The sequence below is a fragment of the Stegostoma tigrinum genome, chromosome 29, assembly GCF_030684315.1.
Source record: "Stegostoma tigrinum isolate sSteTig4 chromosome 29, sSteTig4.hap1, whole genome shotgun sequence".
Taxonomy (NCBI): domain Eukaryota; kingdom Metazoa; phylum Chordata; class Chondrichthyes; order Orectolobiformes; family Stegostomatidae; genus Stegostoma; species Stegostoma tigrinum.
The window spans coordinates 21,298,376-21,324,339 of record NC_081382.1 but is presented as its reverse complement, the minus strand read 5'-3'; the positions used below and the strand labels follow the sequence as shown (position 1 = coordinate 21,324,339).

The 25,964-nt window shown below is 39.9% G+C and overlaps 2 protein-coding genes across 5 annotated transcripts in view; one reads left to right on the top strand and one right to left on the bottom strand.

Annotated features, from left to right (window-relative positions):
- LOC125465258 (zinc finger protein 91-like) overlaps window positions 1–24,235 on the top strand; it is a 44,322-nt gene extending 20,087 nt beyond the window's left edge. Inside the window, exons 7-13 of the mRNA XM_048558537.2 lie at window positions 3,680–3,853; window positions 4,609–4,695; window positions 7,589–7,681; window positions 12,446–12,523; window positions 15,383–15,529; window positions 17,091–17,180; window positions 17,303–24,235. Of these exons, the coding sequence (XP_048414494.2) occupies window positions 3,680–3,853; window positions 4,609–4,695; window positions 7,589–7,681; window positions 12,446–12,523; window positions 15,383–15,529; window positions 17,091–17,180; window positions 17,303–17,364 (731 nt within the window). The 3' untranslated portion in view covers window positions 17,365–24,235. The remainder of the gene's footprint in view (window positions 1–3,679; window positions 3,854–4,608; window positions 4,696–7,588; window positions 7,682–12,445; window positions 12,524–15,382; window positions 15,530–17,090; window positions 17,181–17,302) is intronic.
- The window catches only part of znf618 (zinc finger protein 618), a 228,833-nt gene that overhangs the window by 73,445 nt on the left and 129,424 nt on the right, over window positions 1–25,964 (bottom strand). The gene's annotated exons all lie outside the window — the stretch shown is intronic.

Here is a 25,964-nt window from a genome sequence, read left to right as displayed (position 1 = left end):
CCTTTAATCTTTTGCTTATAAATTGTGTGTCTGATGCAACCTCTCTCACTAACACCTGAAGAAGGAGCGAGACTCTGAAAGCTTGTGTTTTCAAATAAACCTGTTGGACTCTAAGCCAACGTTGTGTGATTTTTGATTTTTTGAGGGAGTGCAGTGTAGGTTCACGAGGTCAATTCCCGGAATGGCGGGACTATCATATGTTGAAAGATTGGAGTGACTGGGCTTGTGTACATTTGAGTTTAGGAGGATGAGAGGGGATCTGATTGAGACGTATAATATTATTAAGGGATTGGACAATCTGGAGGCAGAAAACATGTTTCCGTTGATGGGGGAGTTCAGAACTAGAGGACACAGTTTAAAAATAAGGGGTAGGCCATTTAGAACAGAGTTGAGGAGAAACTTCTTCACCCAGAGAGTGGTGGATATATGAATGCTCTGCCCCAGAAGGCAGTGGAGGCCAAGTCTCTGGATAGTTTCAAGAAAGATATAAATAGAGCTCTTAAAGATAGTGGAATCAAGGGTTATAGGGATAAGGCAGGAACAGGGTACTGATTGTGGATGATCAGCCATGATCATAATGAATGGTGGTGCTGGCCTGAAGGGCCGAATGGCCTACTCCTGCACCTATTGTCTATTGTCTATCTGGGCCAGAGGTGTGGGTTCAGATCCCACTTGTCAGAGTTGTGTCATTACCATGTCCAAACAGGATAGGGGAAAGAATTAAATGAGTGTTTTCACCAGTTCTGTTTGGCTGCAGGGCCATAAGATAACTGCTGAACATTCCCTGTTTGTTACTGTTGTGGTACCCTAAAATATAGTCAAAATTCTGCAATTTAAGAAAACATAGACAATTAAATCCCATGTGCAGGGGATAGCTTAGTTGGCTGGATGTCTGGTTTATGATGCAAAGTAATGCCAGCCGCGCACGGTTAATTCCCACACTGTTTGAGGTTACCATGAAGGACTCTCCTCAGCCTTTCCTGAGGAGTCGTGATGGTCTGTTTAACGGGAGAGCAGCCCTGTAGTCTGGTAAGACTGTGGTGATTTCACCTTTACCTACACAGATATTACTATTGTAAAGTTATGAAATAATATTTGCAGCTTATTTTTATCCAGGTTCTTTTATTTCTCTATATAATGCTTTGCATTGCAGAACAAAGTCATCTTGATTTTGACTGCAAGGACAGGCTTTACAATGATCCCATTCATGAATCAGACTTGTCCATAGGCAAATATGAACTTACTTTTCTTTAAAGAAAGATATTGACAAGTACTTTGTGGTGTTTTAAGTTTTATTTTATTGTCCTAAAGTTAATACAAAATGGTGACTATCATTAACTACTTCACTCACACAGACTAGGAAAAGTGGCAAAGAGTACACATTGGTGGCTCTTCAGTAAAATCGCCATAAGGCTTCTGTCTTCCTAAAGATGTGTACTTACGTATTCAGTATATTTTATGTATTGACAATCAGAACAGCAGGAAAACTACTTGTGCAGCTAGCAAGTTACCATTTAGTATAAATGTGACACAAGCAGTTGTAAACTTAGGAACTAGTGATATCCTATGGTGATGCAGTGTTAAGAGAATACAGTTAGAGACTAAAATTTGTGATAAAAATTGCAATTTTTATCCTAGTCAGTTGGCTCCAATCTTTGGAAACAAAGTTGTCAGTTGAAATGGCAAAATAATCATTTAATTGCCTTCAAGTACTACTTTGTTATTTATAAACATTTTCTATAAAATTATCAAACAAGTGAATTTTTAATATTGAAACTTTTTGCTTCCAAACTAAAAAAAGCAGAAAACAATTTTATGACTAAACCACAATTTGTCAACCTTTGTGAAACAAGACTAAAGTTAGGATATTTGTCTTAAGGTTTCAAATTCAAGTTGAAATTACATTTAAACTATTTCTCTCATTAAATCAAAACATAAACACCTTCCAAAACTACTTTTTGCCTTTTTGAGGTGCCAGTCCAGCAGCCCTCTGCTCTTTACAACAATAGCCAAGTTCATGTACGAACAGACAATGAAACCTTGTCAAGCTTATTAGTGAAAGGCATAGAATTTTTAAAAAGTACTACATAGAAAGGAACCATGTGACCCCTTGACAATGAAAGACCGCATACAAAGTGCAATCCATCTGTCTCCTAGTCCTAAAATGTTTGCATATTGCTGTTTTCTTTTGATCCGTCAATTATTTATCCAATTCCTTTTTACAGGTTATGACTGAATCTGACCTTACAACCCTAACCAGTGATATGGTCCTAATTCTAGATGCTTGTTGGATTAAAAAAAAATTCCTTCCGTTACTCCTATTTTGCCAACCACTTTAAATCTCAGCACTCGTTTCACTAAGCCTATGGACCATTGTAAATGGTTTTGCTTTACTTGCTGTATCCAAACTATTCATGGTTTTAGATACCACTATCTAATCACTATAAGGAAAGCATGCCAAGCTTCTTCAGTTTATCGTGTATCTGTTCGGTACTTATCAAAGCATCATGGATTTCCTGAGGTGTTTCGACCAGAATTGGAGACAGTATTCCAGCTGGGGCCAAACTGATGTTTTATTCAAGGTTAATAAAGCTCTTGGCTGTTGTATGCTATGCCTTTATTTATAAATCTTAGGATTCTGTCTGTTTTGTTATCTACTTTGTTCACATATCCTGCTACCTTCAAAAATTTATGTATGGTACACACGGGTGTCCTTTTTGCTTTACCTCTTTATAATTGTACCATTTAACTGGTATAGTTTTTCTTTATTCTTACTACCTAAATCTGTTTTTTGGAATATATTTCATCTGTCACATACCCACCCTTTCCACGAGTCCTCTGAAAATCCATCATTCACATAGTTGTTCAGTCGAACTTAAGTTTTTCAACTTGTACTCGTCAGGACAGTTTGCAAGAATATTAGTATAAAGTGGAACAACATCTTTCTACTGTATGAACAAAATGAGCTGAATGTTTGCAGGTTGACTCTGGTGGAGACGCTGTGGAGAATGCATAGTTAGATGGTGACTGATAGTTAACTGCTCTTGAGAAATTAACCAGAGAATGGCTGATGGCTCTTTGAAACATGTGCAGTATGTAAACATTTTGTCTTGGTTTAAGTTTAAAGATAGCATAGCGGTTAACTGCGAGTTCATCAGCTAACATGCCAATCAGCACACTTTGCTTAAGTAGAACAATGTTGTTCCCTTTTACATTAGTATTCTTGCAACTTGTCCTGATGACTGCAAGACAAGAAGCTTCCACAATGTGTGTTTTTTCAGCAACGTTTACTCCATTATTGTTGGCTGTCCACATGATGCCATCATTCTTAAGGGAAGTGAGCAGCACTAATCAAATACATTTCCATTGACAAGTGATAGGGTGAATTTTCTGCTGATTGAATTTTACGTCTAGTAAATTTTCCTGTAATTTATTAAAAAGAAAATCCATGTTTCAGCAATACCTCAGCAGTTGGAAATTTGACACACAACATATTGGAAAAACAATTCTGTTTCGAACAGGTAGTGGCTACTCTGCTGAGCAAATGTATCTTTTTCACAGACGGTCAAAAGCCTGACATAATTTCTGTTTCTAATGGCTGTCCTGTTAGACTACAAACTGTGTACCAGAGGAGAGTTTCACAATCCGAGTCTAATGCGTGAATTATTTTCCTTCATAGGTCAGTTCAGTAATAACTGTCAATTATGTGGAGTGATCTTTTCACGAAAGAGTGGCTTGGCAGACCATATTCAATTTGTACATGAAAGGTATAAGCCTCATGTATGTACACTCTGTGATCAGAAGTTTCGACGATCATCAGAACTCAAAAGACATGTTGAACGGCGCCATGACAGTGAGTCTCATCTTCACCAGGGAAGTCTGTCCAGGGCATTTTACCAGCAATTTCTACCAGATTTACTACATTCACCATGAATGCTCGAACTGTGCTAAATAACTCCAGCAATTCTGCAGTCTTTCTTTTTCATATTTTTACAAAGCATCGATGATATTGTTATTCCCAATTACTTCAAACTAGTAATTCAGATGCCTCTCCTGCATAAAATAATTGGTCATCTTTGCCCTTCCCCTCCCCCATTTCTGAAGAAGGGTTTCGACCTGAAACATCAGGTTTTGTACTACTCTGATGCTGCTTGGCCTTCTATGTTCATCCAGCTCTACACCTTGTTATCTCTGGTCATCTTTCTATTTCATTTCAGGTTTTATTGTTTGGTAATTAATTTACTAATAAAAGCTGGTAATACCCATAGATCTTATCTACAAATAATTTTCCTTTGTGTTTTTCAGATTTAAAATAAATAGAAATATTATTTTTGAATTTAATCTTTATTTACAAGTTAGTACAGCCACCACTTTGAAAATTTGGCTTGCATCTTTCATACAGTTCATTGTTTGAGCTTGGGGCATAATTGTGCATTTTTTCTGGCTTATAGATTGCTTATATGATGTCCAAATTAGCAATATTAAATTTGTTGAAAACAGGCTGTTAAAATCACCAGGTATGTTACCAATAAAGGTACAAGCCATGTAGAATACCCTTGATGTAATTTTTTTTAAACATCTTTCTGATTTTATTTTTTCTTTTGTGAGTTTCCAATCCCACAGCAGCATCTCATGAAAGAACAACCTGCGTGAATGAAACAGCTAGAGGCATGCCTGTGAGTGTCACGTCTCATGGTAAATGTTTTTATATTTTTGATCTTTGAATGTTAATGTTAGCCATTAGATGTCAGTCTTGGCTCATTGGGAGCACTGTTGTATGAGTCATAATATTGCATGTTCAAAACCTATTTCAGCCCATAACCAGAATGAAACTCAAATAAGTAATGAGGAGAGGTTGCATTATCACCAGTGTGTTTGTTAAACACTTCTGCCCCATCAGATTGAGGTAGAAATTCCTTGATGAAATTAGTTATAGAACTAGTATTCTTGTAGAATGCTGGTAGTTATTTGTTCCCTAAATGAACGTGATAAAAATAGATTATTTAGTTAATTGTTATGTTGCTTTTCAAGACCTTTCTATACCTCAAATGGCTGTTGCATTTCCCTGCATTTGACATTCTGGTGGTGTGACCCTTCTAATTCTGCTTTTTCTCCACAAATGCTGCCAGACTTGATGAGATTTTCCAGCAATTTCTGTTTCTGTTTCATTTGAAAATTGAGACAATTTGCTCAAGTCAGAGGCAGTGCCAAATGTATTCTCAGACTATTGCATCGTTCATTAAAGCTCTGAAGATTAGGTTTCAAAGTTACCTGCTGGATTTGGACTTCTAGAAGGTGTTCAACAGGTACCTCTCAAAAGGTTAAGTCACAACATAAGAGCCCTGTGTTAGAGTAGTACTTTGGTATGGATAGGAAATTGTCTAATGAGCAGGAGCCAGCAAGTGGAGATAAGGTGTTCTTTTTCAGGTTGGTGACCTGTAACCAGTGGGGTTCCACAGGGCTCAGTGCTGAGACAGTAACTATTTATAATGTGCACTAATGACTGGAGGGAAGTGAATGTAATGTAGCCAATTAGGAGATAGGTAGAAAAGCAGGCTGCAAAGGGAATCCAAAAATTTACAGTGAAGTATTGGTAAGTAAGTAAGTGGACATATAGTTGGTAAATGGAGCATAATGAGAGGAAAATGTGAAGTTGTTCATTTCAGAAAAGAACATTTATTTCAATAGAGAAAAGTTGCTACACAAAAGGACTTGGGGGGTATTTGTGCATGAAATAATGAAACCTAGCACAGGGGCAGTAACTAATCAGGAAGCCTAATGGAGTGTTGGCACTTATTTCAAAGAGTTTGAAGTTTAAGAGTAGGGATGTCTTAACTACAACTGTGCAAGGTGTTAGTGAGACCACATCGAGTACTGTGAGCAGTTTTGGTCCACTTATTTAAGATATCATTTTATTGGAGGAGGTTCAGAGCAAGGTGACTAGGATGATCCCTGCTAAGAAGTGATCATCTTTTCAAGCAAAGATTAAACCGGTTTGGACCTTACTTACTGGTGTTTAGAAGAATGAGAGGTGATCTCATTGAAACATTCTTAAGGGATTTGAAAGAGTAAATGCTGAAAGGATGTTTCCCCTCATGGAGCAGCCTAGGACATAAGGACAAGGTCTTGGGATAAAGGAATGGCCATTTAAGACTGAGTTTAGGAGGAATTTCTTCTGACGGTTGAGTCTATTTGGAATTCCTTGCCACAGAGAGCTGTAGGGACAGTATCCTTGTGTATATTTAAGGCTGAGATAGATAGGTTCTTGATCAGTAAGGGAATCAAGGGTTATGGAGGAAGGCAGAAAAGTGGGCATGAGGAATGTTGGAACAGGGTGGAGGGATTGAATGACCTACACCTGTTTCTGTTTCTTATGGTTCAGCCTGTTACACACAGACATAAATCACACAAAACTATCTCGATATTGTGTGAAAAGTGTGTTGATAATTATGATAACTTTTTGTTGGATAATGACAGTGTGATATTAGGACACAGCATAAATAATGTACTTACTTAAAATCAACAAATACTATGAAATACTTCAATAGCTCCTTTACATTTCAGATTCACTTCTAAAAATTTAAATGTCCTACTTGTAATCCAGGAAGTTCAATTAATTAGTAATGATTTTACTGGCTGCCAACATGCTGTCAAATCTCCTCAGCTATCAGATTATTTGGTAAACACAATCAGGAACATTTGTCAACCAGTACCCAGCATTGAGCTCTAATTTGGGAGATATCATCTTTTTTTAAAAAGCCTCTCTCTTTGGAATTCACTAATCCACGCTGCAGTGGACACTATAAAATAAAGGAGACAGACGTTTTTAATTGGTAATGGCTTAAAGAGTTATGGGGGTTGCGAGAAAGCTCAGAGATGAAATCAACAGTGATCATAAATGGCAGAGCAGGCTTGAGGGGCTGAATTGCCAACTCCTGTTCTTAGTTCTTATGAATTGGACAATTCAGCCAAACAAGTTCTCTCTCATCAAAACTCGCTGTGTGTTGTAGGAGACTGTGAGGCCATTAGCAGTACTTCAGCCATGAGTTTCATTCGTTTCATCTGTTCAGAACTGGCTGGGTTAGACACATTGCCTGTGCTCACTTGAGAGTTTTACTGTGATGCTTGTACAGATGGAAGGGGTGACATTCCAAAGAGTTGATGAGTTAACTTTTGTTTTGGTAATTTGGAAATTTCTACAAGCTGCCAATTTACTCATTCTGTGTTTGATAGCAGCCATTTTAAATCCAACAAGAGTGAATTTTGAAAAAGAATCTAGAGAGCATTTTTTTTTCTAAAAATAAATCAGTTTAGGATCTACCTTCAAAGCTTGTGGTCATGACATTTGACATAATAATATGTAGCTTTCCTGCTTACAGATCACTTGCCCAAGAATCATATAAATAGTGTTGCACCTTTGGTCAAATCTTACATCAATGGAAATGGTGAACAGAAATCATCAGGTTGCTCTTAAGTCTGCTTTGTTTAAACAGGCTATTATTATGCAAAAGGAAGGAAACTGAAAATAATTATACTTAGTTTAGTTACAGTATTTTGTTTTTACTTGGCACATTTTCCTGCCTTGCAGATGAAGTGAAATTTGTGCAAGATGCTATCAATCAGGTTAACACTGCCAGAATTATGACTGTGAGAAACAAAAAGGCAATCAAAAGACCTAAGAGTAAGTTACATTTTCCCAATGCTCTTTACAATCTGAAAAGTTTAGCCTTATGTCAGGACATGATTTGAAAGGCTCTGGCAGTTCCCCTGTTATTTGCTTAAGTAGCGATTTTTTATTAAAAGGCCAGACTGACCATTCAGTTATCGAGGAAATCACAAAGCTTAAATTGTGTACTTATCAATGTTCACAGTGGCACACATATCACTTGGAATTCTAAAGAAAAGTGGCTGGACTCGAAACATTGGTTTTATTTTCCAGTCAGACATACTGAATTTCTCCAGAACTTTGTTTTTGTATCATTTGAGAGTCACTGGATTTTCCTTTTCCTTGTAAAGGGGCCTAGTGGCCAAAAATAATTTTCTGACTAATGTTTCACATTACCTTTCCAAAGACAAACAAAATCTTAAAATGTTAATCCAGTAATAAAGAAAGGAATTCCAAAGTTGGTTCTAAGCATTACTGTGTGATAATCACTTCTACATAAATTAAATCTACAATTTTGTTTTGTGCTTTAATTTTGCACAGTAAAGCATTTAAATGGTAATTCATTATTAGAGGGGATTAGATTCCCTACAGTGTGGAAACAGCCCTTCGGCCCAACAAGTCCACACCGCCCCTTGAAGCATCCCACCCAGATCCACCCCTCTATAACCCACATACCCCCGAATGCTACGGGCAATTTAGCGTGGCCAATCTACCTAGCCTGCACATCTTTGGACTGTGCGAAGAAACCGGAGCACCCGGAGTAAACCCACGTAGACAGGGGGAGAATGTGCAAACTCTGCACAGACAGTTAACCATGGCTGGAATCGAACCTGGGTCCCTGGCGCCGTGAGGCTGCAGTGCTAACCACTGAGCCACCATGCTGCCCAGTTATCTACTGTTTTAATAGGAATTAAATGATTTAAGTTGTCTAATGCTTTCTACACTGCCAGTCATCTAGTCAAAATCCTGGAAATCTCTCCAAAAACTGCTTGTCCCTTCATAAAATGTACCACAGAGGTTCTAGAAGCTGATTCACCAATTTTTTAAGGAATATTGGGAAATGGGCAGCAAATGCTGGCATTGCCAATAAGATACATCTCATGAATAAATAATAAAAAAATTTCTGCTCAAAATTTTTCGAAATTGAGAGATTTCTAGTTTTAGATTTTGTTCAGGAGAATGGTACATTCTTAATGCTTCAAAGAAACTAACAAATCTGGTTATTCTTTTTCTTATGTCTGTCCTTTCAGCATATGAGATAAAAATAAGACTTTCCAGATGCCTGGAATCATGAATTATATTTGTCTAGATCTGCCATTGGTTTGTTGCCTGATCCTGCAATGGACTTGAACATTAATTTGCAAAGTCAACATTCTAACTTCAATTAATAAACTTTTTTTTCAACAAGGTGATACCTGGAACACATTTTTCTGAAATAGTGTTGAATTTTGCTGCTTCGAAAACTGCTTGTTTCAGATTCCAAACTTTTTTTCCCAACTTTGTTCTACAAAAATCTAGCTACCTTTGTCCTTATAGATCAGCAATATGGATGACTCCTGTGCTGTATCACGTAAAAACACTGACTCAGAGAAGAAGGATGCTATGCATGTTACAAATTATTGCAAAACCTTGGAACGTAAAACAAAGAACTGCATTGCTAGAAATCTGTAACAAAAACAGAAATTGATGAAGAGTCACCAGACTCAAAATATTACCTCTACTTTCTTCTCACACCTGCTGAGTTTCATCAGTGATTTATTTTTGTTTGCAAAATGATACCTGCTCCTTTTCCTTTGTATGATCTGAGGTAACAGTTGTGGGATGTGCCCCAACACCTTTGCCATGATTTTCTATTCTACATTTAGCAGCAAGGCAATTATTTGTTTTCTTCTCAGTTTTCTTTCCGGATCTTACGGTTATGGACATTAAAAATGGACATTTTTAAAGTCATGGACAATGGAACATTTCCTGATTTTTTTTTAAAATTACTCATTAATGGGTTGAGGGCATCGCTGACTAGGCAGCAATTATCACCCCTCCCTAATTGCCCAGAGGGAAGGCCTGAGTCACATGTAGGCCAGACCAGATAAAGATGGCAGTTTCCTTCCCTAAAGCACGTTAGTGAACCAGATGGTTTTTTTCTATGATTGACAGTGGATTCATGGTCACCATTAGACTCTGAATTCAATAGGGGAACCACGAATCTAATGTTGAACATGAATCCATTGTCAGTTGTCAGAAAAACCCAACTGGTTCAATGACGTTCTTTAAGGAAGGAAACTGCCATCCTTAACTGGTCTGGCCTACATGTGACTCCAAACCCACAGCAATGTGGTTGACTCAGAATTGCGCTCTGGGCAATTAGGGATAGAGAATAAAAGCTGCCTAGGCAGTGACACCCTCGTTGCGTGAATGAATTTTAAAAAAGTGTTCTATCGTCCATGATTCAAAGAAAAGATCTATAATATGCAGATGGGAAGATGCCTTGTTCCTGAACTGCTTGTTGAAAAATGTAAAGGAATAGTTCACCTTGATTCATTGACTTGTTCCTCTTCCTCAATGATTAAAAGTGCTTCACCTCAGTCGAAGTTGAAAATTATACAGCATGAACAAATCATGTCCTGCTGTGGTCTTTCATTTGCCAAATGAATATCCATCTGAACTGTAAATGTTCCATCACCAAGGAAAGGAATAATTGATGTGAACATTGACCTGGTGTCTATCCTGAACAGAGCAATATTTAAGAGGAATATTACAGCAAGACTGTGCTATATTTAGCATTTTTCTTCCTCCACTGACTGCGAGTGACCTCTTCCTGTTCTGTTTCTACACACAGTGATTGAGATTGCAGACTTAGAATTAGCTTTACTGTCACTGGTACTGACGCAAGTGGAGTGAAAAGTTTACAAGTCACAACCTACAGTGCCATCTTAGGTACAAAGTTAACGAGGTACAGAATCTTAGGCACAAAGCAGAAATAAACAAGGTTGCAGGAATCTGTGTGGAGCTGGAGGAACACAGCAGGTCAGACAGCGTCAGAGGAGCAGGAAAGCTGATGTTTCGCGACAGGACCGTTCTTCAGAAATGGGGGAGGGGTAGGGGGCTCTGAAATTAATAGAGAGGAGGGATGGGACTGGGGAAGGTAGGTAGATGGTGATAGGTGAGTGCAGGTAGGCAATGGTGTGGGTTGGTCAGTGAGGTGGGAGAAGCAGGATAGCTGGGAGAGAAGACAGAAAGGTCAAGGAGGCAGGGATGAGAGGGAGCATTTGTGATGGGATGAGGTCAGGAGTGGGGAGATTTTGAAGTGAATAAAGTCCACATTGAGACCACTGGGTTGTAGGCTCCCAATGGTACTGCAGCTGTGGCCTAACCAAAGTTTTGTGCATCTCCAACATAAACTCCCTGCTGTTAGAAAAACAAGTGCTCAAATGTTGCCTGAAGAACACTAGGAACCTGTCTTTCCACCTTCAGGGATCTGTGGACAAGTACCCAAAGATTCCCCAGTTCTCCTGAACTTCTTAGTGTGCAATTCATTGAGTACTCTCTTATCTTGTAACTTCTTCCAAAACGCGTCCCCTCACACTTACCAGCGTTAAGTTCCATCTGCCACTAATCTGCCCATCTGACTAATCCATCTATCTCCTCATCTGTAACCTAAGGCCTTCTTCCTGTCAACCCCCCATTTAATCTTTGTGTCATCTACCAGCTTACTTATCATCACCCCCTACATTTTCTTTATATATAAACAGATCATGAACAATAAGGGACCCTGTGATATGCCAATGGACTTGGCCTCTAGCTGTAGTAACAGCCTTTCAACACCACTTTCTGTTTAATATCATTAAGCCAAATTTTGGATCCCATTTGCTTTTACTGTCTTTATCAGTCTCCTGTCTGGGACCCTGCCAAGAAATACGTATAAAAGATATCAACTGCACTACCCTCATCTACATAACATCTCTCTGACAAAGTCATACTAACTATCTTTGATCAAACCTCCCCTCTCCATCTGGAGATTAATTTTCTCCAGTTGTTTCCCTATCACTGTCATGAGATTCTCTGTTCTGTTATTTCCTGGTCTCTCTCTGTCACCCTCCTTAAAAACTGGAATCAAATTACCTGTGCACCAGTCCTAAAATTTGGGATCAGAGCCTCTGTAACTTTTCCCCCCGGTATCCCACAGCAGTCAGGATACAGCTCATTCAGACCTAGGGATTTGTCCACTTTTATGACTGCTAAACCCTGCAGTATCTCCTCACTTCCTATGTCAAACTCTCAAGAACCTCACAGTTCCTCTTCCACAATTCTGTACCTACATCCTCTTCCCAAAATGATGACAGGCTTGAAGTATTAATTTAACATCCCACCAGTGCCCTGTGGCACCACGCACAGATTAGGGTCCAAGGCGGCAATGGGGCCTTCTGTTGGTCTGGTTATCCTCTTTCCTTTGATATACCGGTAGAATATTTTGTGATTAGTCAATTAGACACCTCCATGGACCCCAGCAATGTTTGCAAATTTCAAGGGAGTAAGCAACTCACTTCAAAGTCTATTCTTCTCCTTTATGGACAGAGAACTTAAGAATGGCAATCCTTTCTGCAGAAGACTCCATGTCATTTCAAAGCTGTGCTTTTAAAATCAGTATTTCCGAACAAGGTATTGTTTTAGTGTTATTATCGCAGCATCATAAACATGCAGTGATGTAACTAGAATGTATTTTCATGTTAGTTTTGGAATCCATAGCCTAATGGTCTCTCACTGTCATTTTTATATTTTCAGGCATGCACAAATGCAGCCTTTGTGGGAACAAGTACTTATATTATTCTACTCTTTGGAAACACAGGCTGATGCATGGAGGTACACTTCCTGTCAAATCTTACAACTTTTGAGATAATAGGAGTTTTATTTCAGCTAATGTGATGAATGGCAAATTCACTGCCTATAAACACATTTACAGCATTTATTTTCTTCACAGTGTTAACTGCCTTAAGAAAAGCTTAGCAAGTATGATAACAAAGTGTGGAGGTGGATGAACACAGCAGGCCATGCAGCATCTCAGGAGCACAAAAGCTGACGTTTCGGGCCTAGACCCTTCATCAGAGAGCTCTCTGATGAAGGGTCTAGGCCCGAAATGTCAGCTTTTGTGCTCCTGAGATGCTGCTTGGCCTGCTGTGTTCATCCAGCTCCACACTTTGTTATCTTGGATTCTCCAGCATCTTCAGTTCCCATTATCTCTTAGCAAGTATGAGTTCTTTTGATTTATTTCCCAAAATATGTTCAGCAGATTCTGGGTTTCCCAGGCTGGCAAAGACGCCTGCTGTCTCCCATGTTGATGGTTGAAAATTTTCTCTTGTGCTTTGTCATTATTGACCCCCAATGTTGGATTAGGATTTTGCAGGAGGCCTTACTGTACGAAATTAAAACATTTTAGAATTGGGCAGGAAAAGTCAAAGATGAAGCGATCAATGCTGCAATTCTGTACTTACCAGCTGGAAAGAAGTCTGCATTGGGAAGGATGTGTCTGGGGACCACTTGTTCACACCTCAACCTCAGGAAGTCGTGTAGAACATAGAGGGATGTAAACCAAATGGAGCAGAGACTGGGAAGTAAGAAGTGGACCCTCTAGGCTGGAGAGGTTCAGTTTTGACGACAGATTGGTGTGACTGGGTTTGTTTTCTTTAGAGCAGAGGAGAGGTATAAAATTATGAAGGATATATATAGGGTAGATAGGAAAGAATTCTCCCCTGGAGGGATCAGTGACTGGTGGCAGGGAAGAGGGAGGGGTATAAATTTAAGGTAAAAGACAGAAGGTTTAGAGGAGATGTGAGGAAAACCATTTTCATCCAAAAGGTGTATCAGTGATAATGGGAACTGCAGATGCTGGAGAATCCAAGATAATAAAGTGTGAGGCTGGATGAACACAGCTGCTGGGCCTGCTGTGTTCATCCAGCCTGACATTTTATTATCTTTCATCCAGAGGATGGCAGGAATCTGGAACTCTCTGCCTCTAAGGATGATAGAGGTAGAAACCCTCATAAGATTTGCATGCAAAGCAAACAAGGTTATGGACCAAATGCTGGAAATGGGATTAAAATAGTTCGCTGGCTGTTTTTGATTGGTGCAGGCGCAATGGGCCAAAAGGCCATTTTCTATGCTATAGCTGTATTTAGTTGTAATTAATTTATGTGGACCATACATTTAGTGACTGTATATTTAATCAAGCTGCTCTCAATAACAATTTCATTGAACATGAAAGGTTAGACTAAACTTTAGTTTTCCTGTTTTCAGTACACATACAGCATTAATCAAGGAAGCTAGTGTGGTTATGGTGTAGATTAACATATATAATAATGTCTAAGGCTTTAGAATAGATTTGCAGCCTGGCTTGTGGATGTCGAGGTTGGTTGGCTCGCCGAGCTGGTTCGTTGTTCCGCAGGCATTTCATTACCCTGCTGGGTAACATCCTCAGTGCAGCCTCCGATGAACCGCTGTTGTATTTTCCCACCAATCGTTTAAACTCTGGTGTCCATTGAGCTGGATTCTCTCACTTCCTGTTTTCCTTTGCAATGGGGTGTGTCTCGGGTCTGGCTCTGTGTTTATTGATGGCTTTCTTAGTGGAGACTCAGGCTTCTAGAAATTCCCGTGTTTATCTCTGCTTTGCCTGTCCCAGGATCCTGGTGTTGTCCCAATCGAATTGGTGGTTTTTCTTATCCATGTGGATGGAGTTGAGCAAGTATTGGTCATGTCTTTTTGTTTCCAGTTGATGTTTGTGTACTCATGGTTAATTTTCTTCCCCTTTGTACAAAATAATGTTTGTCGCAGTCTTTGCAGGGAATCTTGTATATGACACTGGTCCTGTCCTGGGTAGTGCGTCTTTGTTTCGGGTGAGCAGTTGGCATAGGGTTGATGTGTGTTTGTGTGCTACTCTGATGCCTAGTCGTAGGAGTCTTGTAGTCAATTCAAATTTGTTCTTGATGTAAGGTAGCATGATGTATGTGTTGGAGTGTGTAGGATCTTCCTGGTGTTGTTCAGATAATAAATATCTGTTGGGTATCCATTGTCTTTGAGTACTTGGAAGAGGTACTGTTCATCTTTCTGGTGTAGTTTGTGCTGCTGCAGTGTGTTGTTTGTTTACATAATGTTTGCACGCAACTTTGTTTGTGTGTTAGGGTGGTTGCTGTTGACATTCAGTACTTGGTCAGTGTGTGTACGGCTTTCCCGTGTACCTTTATTAGGAATTCCCCATGACATCCAAGAATGGGAACTGTTTTGTTCTTCTTCTCTTGTGTATCTGATCCTGGTGAGGGTGTTGTTTATTAGTTTGTATTTCTCCTCTGGTTTGGTCAGTTTAATAATGACGAAGGCATCATCCACATAGTGTATCCATAGTTTTGGTTGGATTAGCGGAAGGGTCATGCTTTCAAGTCTCCACATCACCGCTACAGCTGTTAGTCTGGAGATTAGGTGATTCTATGGGTGTCTCGTTGATCTGTTCATATATTTGGCTTTTAAAGGTGAAGTGGGTGGTGAGGCACTGGACCTAGTAGTGTCAGCAAGTTGTCTGTGGAGATAGTGTCATTGGTGTCTTGTTCTTGTTTTAATAGTGTTACCAGTGTTTCTCTTGCTAGAGTTATGTGTATCAATGTATATATAAGGACAAAAACTTCTGACAAGTTTATGAACACATATATTTAATAAATGCATTTTTACTTGCAGGGAAAAGGAAACATTTCTGTCTATTGTGTGGATCAGTCTTTTTCAAGTCAATACATCTTCAGGCCTTTAAGTTCAAGTGTCCTCACTGTGAAAAAGGTTTCAATCGAACTATTGATGCTCAAAAGCTCATCATTATTCGGCATACAGGTCAGTTTTCAAGTGATGTATAAATGTTTATGTTCTGAATAAGAATTGTAATGAATACAAAACATTTTTTTCCCTCTCTACATTTGCTGCAAGATTTCTTGAGTTTCCCCAGTGTTGTGTTTATTTCAGCTCTCCAGCATCTTTAATATGTGTAACTAGGTAATGATGTAAATTATCCACATTTGATTCTGTTTTAAATATTTGTTTGAAAGGTAAAAATTATCCCTCTGACTAACCCAACACAAACAATCAATTAAAGGAAAAAAATAAATGAAACTTTCTCTGCAGAGTACAAATTTTGGCAAAAAAAAAAATTGACCAGACACTAGTTTATTGTGAAAGGACAAAAGGATGATCCAGATGGCTTTCAGTCTGGTGTTCTGGCATCCATGGACGTGTGTCACTAAACACTTTCATTTGTCACTGCATTCTCTTTAGATGCAGTACATTCAGGAGATGTCAAGAGAAAAGTCTTCCAGAAGGCTTAGGAGATTTTTCAGTTTCTCAGTTCTATCCTGGGATCCTTGAGAGTTTTTCTCAAAGATTGGGAAGTCTGAGCTGGGAATCTTTCCACTCATTACACTGCTGAATTCCAAAACACATCAGTTACAACTCGCAACAGCCCTAAAAACACTTTTGCTGGAAGTATCATATCTAAGTTCAATTTTTGACTTTTAAAAAAAAGTGTCTGTATTTAAAAATATCTATTCAGCGATGCATTTTTTTAAAACAAAAGCATCTCCTCAGTATTGCAAATGGACTGATTTTCACAATCCTTAAGGATAAAACAGACTGGCATTCATAGAATGCCTTTGAGCTATTGTGAGAACTAAGTCACAATTCCAGTTTCAGCTAATGAATAAGTTGTAAAAATGCTAAATTTTATTTGACGGTAATTTGCAAACCTCAAAAATACCTAAAGAAATCATTGCGTTTGTATGAAGTTAAAGAACAAGCTGTTAGCATTCAGGATAGAAATGTCCAAGCAAGAATCCAAGTTTCGGAAATTCACAAATACAGCAGCCTTAAATATTCTTGACTTTGTACAAAGTATAGGTATTCTGAAGAAATGGCATCATAGGTCTCAGTAGCCGTGCCCGCTTACCCAGTCTCAGTCCAGTCCAGTCTTCCATCAGTTGACAATATTACTCAGACACTGAACCTGTCCATTGCAGACAGCATGTTTCTGATAAAGGACCAAACGGACAGCACCATAGTTGGATGAGAACCCGGCAGAAATAATTCTGGAACCTATGGGAACTAAAGCGGAGGCATAGTTTTGCTGGAATATATTTCTAATCTTCAACAGAAGACATGCAAAGTGCAAGATGCATACAGGAGCCAAAAAAGAACGTCAATGAGAGGCAATATTCTCTCAGGTATTCAGGTGATCGTACAATCCGTTCAGGATCTCTTAACTGCTCTCACAGTACACTACAATCAAAACGTGAACTCTGATTTCTCTCCATGGATGTTGCCACTCCTGTTGTGATTTTCTAGCAATTTATGCTTTTGTTATAATAACAATAGTATATTCATGTAGCATTTCTTTAATTTCCAGATTTGAAGAACTTCATTTGTCGAATTTGTAATAGAAACACAGAGACGGCTTCTGCACTGCAGAATCACATCAAAAAGTATCATTCCCCTAGTAAGTAAACTTAAGTTTGCCATAATTAGTAAGGTTATGCCGTGTAAAAACAAAAAAAGTATTGATCATTTGAATAAGTTTCAACAGTTTGCAGTATTTTAAATACATGTCCTGTCCCACAGCCAGGACAGATCCTCCAAAGTTGGCGTCAGAAGGAAATTGCTTTGGCAGTCTTCAGCATTGACTCTGGACCCCACTAACACTCATGGCATTAACTCAAACATGGGCAAGAAAACCTACCAATCACCACTTAACTGTTTTCCTTGAATTGATAAATCCTCATGTTCAACACACTTGTAGGAAGGAGAAGGTGAAAGAACACGATGTACAGTAAGAGACTTCAATGTTCATGATGTAACATGGCTCAGCAGTACCACAAGTAGCTAAGCTGTCCAAGTCATAAAGGGTAAATCTGCCAGACTGGACCTCATGGCAGGTGGAAAAGGGGACTAACAAGTATTAAACACCTGCTCAGCCTTGTCCCCACCAATCAACCCTGTTACAGATTCATCAGTCCATGACAGTATATTGGTGGGAGTAACTCCTCGTGGAAGCTACGTCCCATCTTCAGGCCAAAAATACCCTTTGTTGTGGTGTGCAACATTACTAATACACAACATGGGATGAAATCAGAAGATAGAGTAGCTAAAATTGGACACGTAATAAGGCACTATGGGCCATCAGCATCATAATTACATTCAGCCACAATCTGTAACCTCATGGCCCATCAAGCAAGGCGATCAACCCTAGTTCAAAGAAGAATGCAGGAAGGCATGCCAGGAGCATCACCAAGCATACTTAAAAATGAGGTGCCTTTCCTGTTGAAGTTACAGCACAGGACTACTTGCTGCCAGTTAGCAGAGACAACATGCAACAGAGTCGAGCGATCCTGCAAACAATGGTGTAGTTCAAAGCTCTGCAGTCCGTCGAGTCCAGTTGTGAATGGCAAGGAACAACTAACAGGAGGCAGAGTTTCCACATATACCACCACCCTGCGCAGTGGTGAGAAAAACTGAAGTATTTGCAATTACCTTTAGCCAGAATGCATCTCTCCCCACCCCTGAGGTCACTAGCATTACAGTTGGCAGTCTTAGGCAGTTCAGTTCACTCTACATGATAAGGGGAAATTGACTAAATTATCTTAGCGGTCAAAGCATGAGGAATTAAACTGGATTGAAATATTGATTATGGGCCTGGCTGTGAATACCAATGCACCGTTCAAAATTAGTCTTAAGATCAATTTATCTTTTCATCAATAATCTTGATGCCTTTTCACCTCCTGTTTTAGTTATTTTAAACATTTTTTAAAAATTAAAAGGTATTTCATGCTAAAACTAAAATTTGAGCCAAAATTGCATTGAAATGCATCAGGGATGAAATTTACATGCAGCTGTTCCAGCCAGTCTTCATCCCAAACATATGTTTGCCTCTACAAGCAAGCATTTGAGCATGATCCCTCTAAAGCCCTGTTTTTGGCAGGGAGGTTTATTTGTTCACTACAGCTGACCAGTAATACCTAACAATTTTTCTCTAAATTCCAAACTTAAAACATTTCTGGTTACGTTGCTGATCTCTCATGAGCTTGACCTCTTCTCTCTCGAAGGTTTCTACGTTAAGTAGTTGGCTGCATTTTCCCTTGGCTATGCTACTCTTGTAGCTCAACAGTGTCTAATCCGGTGGTTGTTGCTTTCAGTGAGGGATCTCTTGTTTGCAAACTGTGTGGATGTGGATCAAATCTGCTGCCTAGTCCTACCCAGAGACAAGTGAAAATGATCAAACGTGCACTAGTTCAACCTTTTTGTGGGTTTGAAGTTCTTAAATAATGCTCATTCCTAATTTGTTGAGAGATCAGGGGCAGCTTGTACCCGTCTTTCCTATTTAACCAGTTTTTCTTTTCTGGTTCCTAATGCTGACTAATCCTTCACTGGATGACCATTCCTATTTACACAGGTCTCTTGCTACTCAATTTTTGGAACATCAATCTTCTGAACGTTTGAGACGAGCCCAACTTTGTCCTTGACTTTGAAAGTGAAAAAAAATCTGGATCCATTTCTAAAATTGGGGCCAGTATTACAAGAAAAGAACATTTTCTCTACTCAGTCATTAATCACAAGCTATTCCAACACTTCGGCTACTTAGCCTGGAGCACCCCCTTCACCGCCCCCACCCCACCAAAAGAATACAATAAAAGTGAGAATAAAGTGCAATCTGAAATTTCTGCCATTTAAAATAATGAAAAAAAGTAATGGTATCAGCATTTTATGTAACAAGTTTATAAATGTGCTCATAAATATTAGCAGTTATCAGTTGGTCCCAACTAGACTAATTCATTACCAAAACTGGCAGTTGCTGTAATTTAAAATTGATATTTCACATAATAATTCACTCATTTGGTTGTATAGCATTGTTCTCTAAGTTTTCAGTTTAGTTCATTATTGGTATTAGAACCCAGTGATTTTTTTAATTCTCAATTTCGGTTTGACACTATGAAATGGGAACTGTTAGCTGAAAACAACTTGTAGACTTTGAAACAGCTTGTGATAAAAGGCGCAAAAAACAGACCAAACAAGGTTTCTTCGTTTGAGAGGACAGGTGTGGAGTCTAATTGGAGGCTGAGCCTTGATTAAAAGGATTCCGACAAACATAGTGATGCCGGTCCAGCATTGCATTTAAACAGATAGAGATTAGCTAATGACAAAGTCAGTACTTGAAAATGTTTCCAGGAAATCTGGAAGAGACACAAGGAGATGGCGGTCAGGGTGGAACAAGTTTTTTTAAAAAATGTTTTCAGAGGAAACAATTGTATCAGAGATAATAGGAACTGCAGATGCTGGAGAATCCGAGATAACAAGATGTAGAACTGGATAAACACAGAAGGACAAACAGCGTCTTAGGACCAGGAAAGCTGATGTTTCAGGCCTAGACATCAAATCAGAAAAGGGCTTTTTTTTTCATAGAAGCAGGAAGTGCGGAGTTGGGGAACGATGAGGTTGGAGATGGTGGGTGGAAGGTCACCTGAGGTGATGAGGTTGTGGATGGTTTGGGAGATGATGGTGTCATGATCCAGGGGATTGTGGGAGGTGGTGGTGGAGAGTTGGCGTCTGGCCTCAGCGATGTAGAAGTCAGTGCGCCATACTACAGCTACGCCTCCCTTGTCTGCGGGTTTTATGGTGAGGTTGGGATTGGAGTGGAGGGCTGCACTTTCAGCAAAGTGTGCAGAAGACACTGAAAGTCTGCAGAGGGATGTAGATAGTCTAATTGAGTAGGCAAATGTCTGGCACATGGAGTACACTGTTGATAAGTGTGAGGTCATCCATTTTAGTAGGAATAACAGCAAAATGGACTATATTTTAAACAGTAAAAATTTGCAGCATGCTGCTGTGCAGAGGGACTTGGGTGCCCTTGTGCATGAATCGCTACAAGTAGGATTGCAAGCGCAGCAGGTAATTAAAAAGACAAATGGAATTTTGTCTGCAGTTGCTAGAGGGATGGAGTTTAAAAACAGGATGCCATGCTGCAGCTGTAGAGAGTCCTGGTGAGGCCACACCTGGAGCACTGTGTGCAGTTTTGGTCTCCTTACTTGAGAAGGGGTATACTAGCACTGGAGGGGGTGCAGAGGAGATTCACTCGGTTGATTCCAGAATTGAGAGTGTGTTGGATTATGAGGAGAGACTGAGTAGACTGGGCTTATACTCTGATATCTGTGTCGGTGTCTTGAATTTTCCATTTTCACTGTTCCACCTTTAGTGGTCAATCTTCTGGTTGCCTAATCCTCAGCTTTGGTATCTTCCCTAAGCATGTCTGCCTCTGCCTGACTCCTCCTTAAAGCCTACCTCATTGAACAAGCTTTTGGTCATCTTTTCATGTATAGTTTCTTCAGTGAAGTAAGTACCTTTGGACATGTTATGATGTTAAAGGCACTGTTGTAAAATAGAGACTGTGCTGAAGCTATCAGATTGGCTTTGTTTTTGAACTCAAAACACATAAATGATTTGTTACGACAATTATAGCTATCATTACTTCACAGAACTTAATGAATGATGAAAAATAATACTTCAGTTAAAAGCTGTGCAGCAGAATATTCCAAATCATGTGATTAGAATACCAAGCTCTACAAACCTACAACATTTTATGTCGAAGACTTTTACTATTCATTATGCACTTACGGAGGGAAGAATATTAATTCCTTATTAATGTGTAATATGCTGATAGTGTGGTAAAGCAGTTACAGATTTGTGGACAGGTATTAAAGTGTTTTGCTGACGATCCATATTGCACAGCATGGCAAACCTACATTTCTGGACTAAGATTATAAATACCTACTACCATAAGAAAAAGGGAGGATGGCATCTGAAGACAATATAAAAATTAAAAATATTTTGACAATTTTCACATTGATTTTTAAAAATTTTTTAAAAAAGGTGTTAAAAGTTTTCTTTTGTATTTAAAGATGAAAAATGCTTGTTGTGTAATATTAGGAACAGAGTCTGGTCTTTTTTGTATACCTGAATACTGTTCATGAAAAAAAATATTTTGGGCCTACGGCTCATTAATTTCAGAGGTAAAATAAGATATAAGAACTTCAAAGTGGAGTTGAAAAGCTTATAGATTTCACTCTGCTCTCACCCTCATCTGCTCCATCTGACTCCTCCCTTCCCTCCTTGACATTTGTTTCCATTTCTAGGGATAGAATATCCAGTATAAATTCATTGACTCCCAGTGTTACCTGGACTATACAACCTCACACTCTGTTTCTTGTAAAGACACTATTCCATCCTCGAGGTTCTTCTAGCTTTGTTGCATTTGTTCTGATGATGATGCCAGCTTTAATGAGAGCCTATGAACTATTCACCTTCCTCAACCAATGATTCCCCAGCATAGTTGTTTACAGGGCCCTCAGTTGGCTCTGATCCATCTCCTGCACTTCAGCCCACAACCCCTCTCCTAACATTCCACCATCATCCACATACAGATCATTAGCCACCATTTCTGCCAGCGAGATGCTGCCGCTGCCACTGCCACTGCCACCACCACACACAATCCCCTCCCTTTTGTCAGTCTTCTGCAGGGACCATTCCCTCTGGGCCACCCTGGTCCACTCTTCTTTCACTCCCAACACCACCCCCCTCCCGATTAAAAAGCTTCACAGCACCTTCTGCTGCAAGCGTACAAGGTACAACACCTGTCCTTTTACTTGCTCCCTCCTCTGCATCCAAGGGCCCAAACATACCTTCTAAATGAAACGGTGCTTTACTGGCACTTCATGCAATCTTGTCTACTGCATTCGGTGCTCACAATGTTGTCTCCTCTACACTAACCTGTTTCCTGGCCAAGGTCACTGTCTCAGGCTTGCTGTAGTGCTCTAGCAAAGCTCAGCACAAATTGGAAGAACAGTACCTCATTTTCAACCTAGGACCTTGCAGCCTTCTGGATTCAATATCAAGTTCAATAACTTTAGGGTCTGAGCTCTCCCAGGTCCTTATCCCAATCCCCACACACCAGGCCTTGGTACCACCCATTGTTAGCTATTACCAGTTATTCATGCTCCCAGCCAGATCGTTATCTACTTTATCTGTGTAACTGCTCTTCTGTCTCTTTGGACTCCATCCCCACCTGCTGTTTGCTCCATAAAGTTTTATTCACATTAAAAAAAATTCTCTCAGGGCATACCCAAGTGTTTTGTAGTCAAATTAATTTCCTTTCAAGCATTTTTATTTATCAAATGCATAACTCACTCACAGAGTTTTAGTATTCTGTATATACATTACTAGCAGATTGAGTGAGTTTCTAGGGTAAGCTTCAATTCAAGAACTAGTACCCAGCATGCATCCTTCCCTGGTCCCTTTACTGGGGAAACAGTTTGGTTTACTTACAAGTTTGCCGATATATTTGATTAGCAGAATACATTTTTAAACAAAGTACTTTGTAAGAAAGGGCATTTAATGGATATAAAAATAATCACAAACCATTCTATAATGAAATGGTAATTTGAAAAACTAGTTCTACTGTTCTAACCGTAAAATGTAATAGACAAAATAAACAGTGCTTAAATTTTCAATCTCCATTCTGATTTGTATTTCATTAGCCTATTTTAGTCATGTTCAAAATGTTTTCAATGTTAAATCAGTAGTTCATTTTAATATCCAAGAAAGCTCAATGTATCTTTTAGATCAGGTTATGTGCACACAGGCCCAAAAATCACCTCTGAAAGAAACTGCCCACTAATCGTGTACATAATCGAAGCAACTTTACCACTTTACAGCCTGTGAGCAATTAGGAAAGTGACACCGATTTACCTGAAGTCCAGCTACAGAGAAATGGCACAAAAACAGTAACAGTAGCAACCTATGATTAATAATACACAAAAATAGCACAGTTCTGAGGAAGGGTCACTGGACCCAAAACATCAACTGATTTTCTTTACAGATGCTGCCAGACGTGCTGAGCTTTTCCAGCAACTTCTGCTTTTGTTGATGATTTACAGCATCTGCAGTTCTTTTGCTTTTTTAAAAAAATGTACTTACTGTACATTCAAAAAGCTGGCCTGGTAACCTGCATTTAGAGGGATAATACAACATTAGTGAGGCAAGGAACAGGGAGCGGGTACAGCTTAACACGTGGCTGCGCAGCTGGTGTAAGAGGGAGGGCTTCAGATATGTAGATAATTGGGATGCCTTCTGGAGAAGGTGGGACCTGTACAAGAAGGACGGGTTGCATCTGAACTGGAAGGGGACCAACGTCCTGGGTGGAAGGTTTGCTCGAGTAGTTTGAGGGTTTAAACTAGTATGGCAGGGGGGTGGGAACCTGAGCTGTATGCCGGAGGTGAGAGTTGATGCAGGTGAGGCAATAGCAAGAGGTAGACCAGCTAGTGGGAAGGATTTTCCTGGGAAGGAACCAAGGGATCAGTTAAAGTGTGTTTGCTTTAACGCAAGGAGTAACAGGAATAAAAGTGATGAACTTAGAGCATGGATCAGTACCTGGTGCTATGATGTTGTGGCCATAACAGAGACATGGGTTTCTCAGGGGCAAGAATGGTTGGTGGATGTTCCAGGGTGTAGAACATTTAAAAAGAATGGGGGGGGGAAAGAGGAGGGGGTGTCACAGCTACAGAAGCTTCCATTGTCGAGGAAGATCTGCCTACCGAGTCAGTATGGGTGGAAATTAGGAACAGCAAGGGAGTAGTCACCTCGTTAGGGGTTTACTACAGGCCCCCCAAAAGCAGCAGGGAGATTGAAGAAAGCATAGGTCGGCAGATTTTGGAAAAGTATGGACGTAGTAGGGTTGTTGTAATGGGTGACTTTAACTTTCCCAATATTGATTGGAACCTCCTTTGAGCAGAAGATTTGAATGGAGCTGTTTTTGTAAGGTGTGTTCAGGAGGGTTTCCTAACTCAGTACGTTGACAGGCTGACGAGGGGAGAGGCCATTCTAGACTTGGTGCTCGGAAACGAGCCGGGGTAGGTATCAGATCTTGTGGTGGGAGAGCATTTTGGTGATAGTGACCATAACTGCCCCTCATTCTACATAGCTATGGAGAAGGGGAGGATTAGGCAAAATGGGAGGATATTTAATTGGGGAAGAGGAAACTATGATGCGATTAGACATGAGTTAGGAAGCATGGACTGGGAGCAATTGTTCCATACAAAGGCACTATAGACATGTGGAGACTGTTTAAGGAAGAGTTGTTGCAAGTGATGAATAAATATGTCCCTCTGAGACAGGCAAGAAGGGGTAAGATAAAAGGAACCTTGGATGACGAGAGCGGTGGAGCTTCTCGTCAAAAGGAAGAAGGTAGCTTATATAAGGTGGAGGAAGCTAGGGTCAAGCTCAGCTCTAGAGGATTACAGGCAGGCGAGGAAAAGCTCAAAAATGGTCTGAGGAGAGCCAGGAGGGGGCACGAGAAAGGCTTGGCAGAACGGATTAGGGAGAACTCAAAGGCATTTTACACTTACGTGAAGAATAAGAGAATGGTCAAAGAAAGAGTAGGGCCGATCAGGGATAGCATAGGGAACTTGTGTGTGGAGTCTGAGGAGGTAGGGGAAGCCCTAAATGAGTTTTTTGCTTCTGTCTTTACGAAAGAAACGAACTTTGTAGTGAATGAAACCTTTGAAGAGCAGGTGTGCATGCTGGAATGGATAGAGATAGAGGAAGCTGATGTGCTGAAAATTTTGTCAAATATTAAGATTGACAAGTCGTCAGGCCCGGCCCAGATTTTTCCTCGGCTGCTTTGGGAAACGAGAAATGCAATTGCTTCGCCACTTGTGAAGATCTTTGCATCCTCGCTCTCCACTGGAGTCGTACACCTGAGGACTGGACAGAAGCAAATGTAATTCCTCTCTTCAAGGAAATAGGGAAATCCCCGGCAATTACAGACCAGTTAGTCTCACGTTTGTCGTCTGCAAGGTGTTAGAAAGGATTCTGAGGGATAGGATTTATGACCATCTGGAAGAGCATGGCTTGATTAAATGCAGTCAACACGGCTTTGAGAGGGGCAGGTCATGCCTCACAAACCTTATTGAGTTCTTTGAGGATGTGACTAGAAAAGTTGACGAGGGTCGAGCTGTGGATGTGGTGTATCTGGACTTCAGCAAGGCATTTGATGAGGTTCCCCATGGTAGGCTCATTCAGAAGGTCAGGAAGAATGGGATACAGAATTGGCTGGCCAACAGAAGACAGCGAGTGGTAGTAGAAGGAAAATATTCTACCTGGAAGTCAGTGGTGAGTGGTGTTCCACAGGGCTCCATCCTTGGGCCTCTACTGCTTGTAATTTTTGTTAATGACTTGG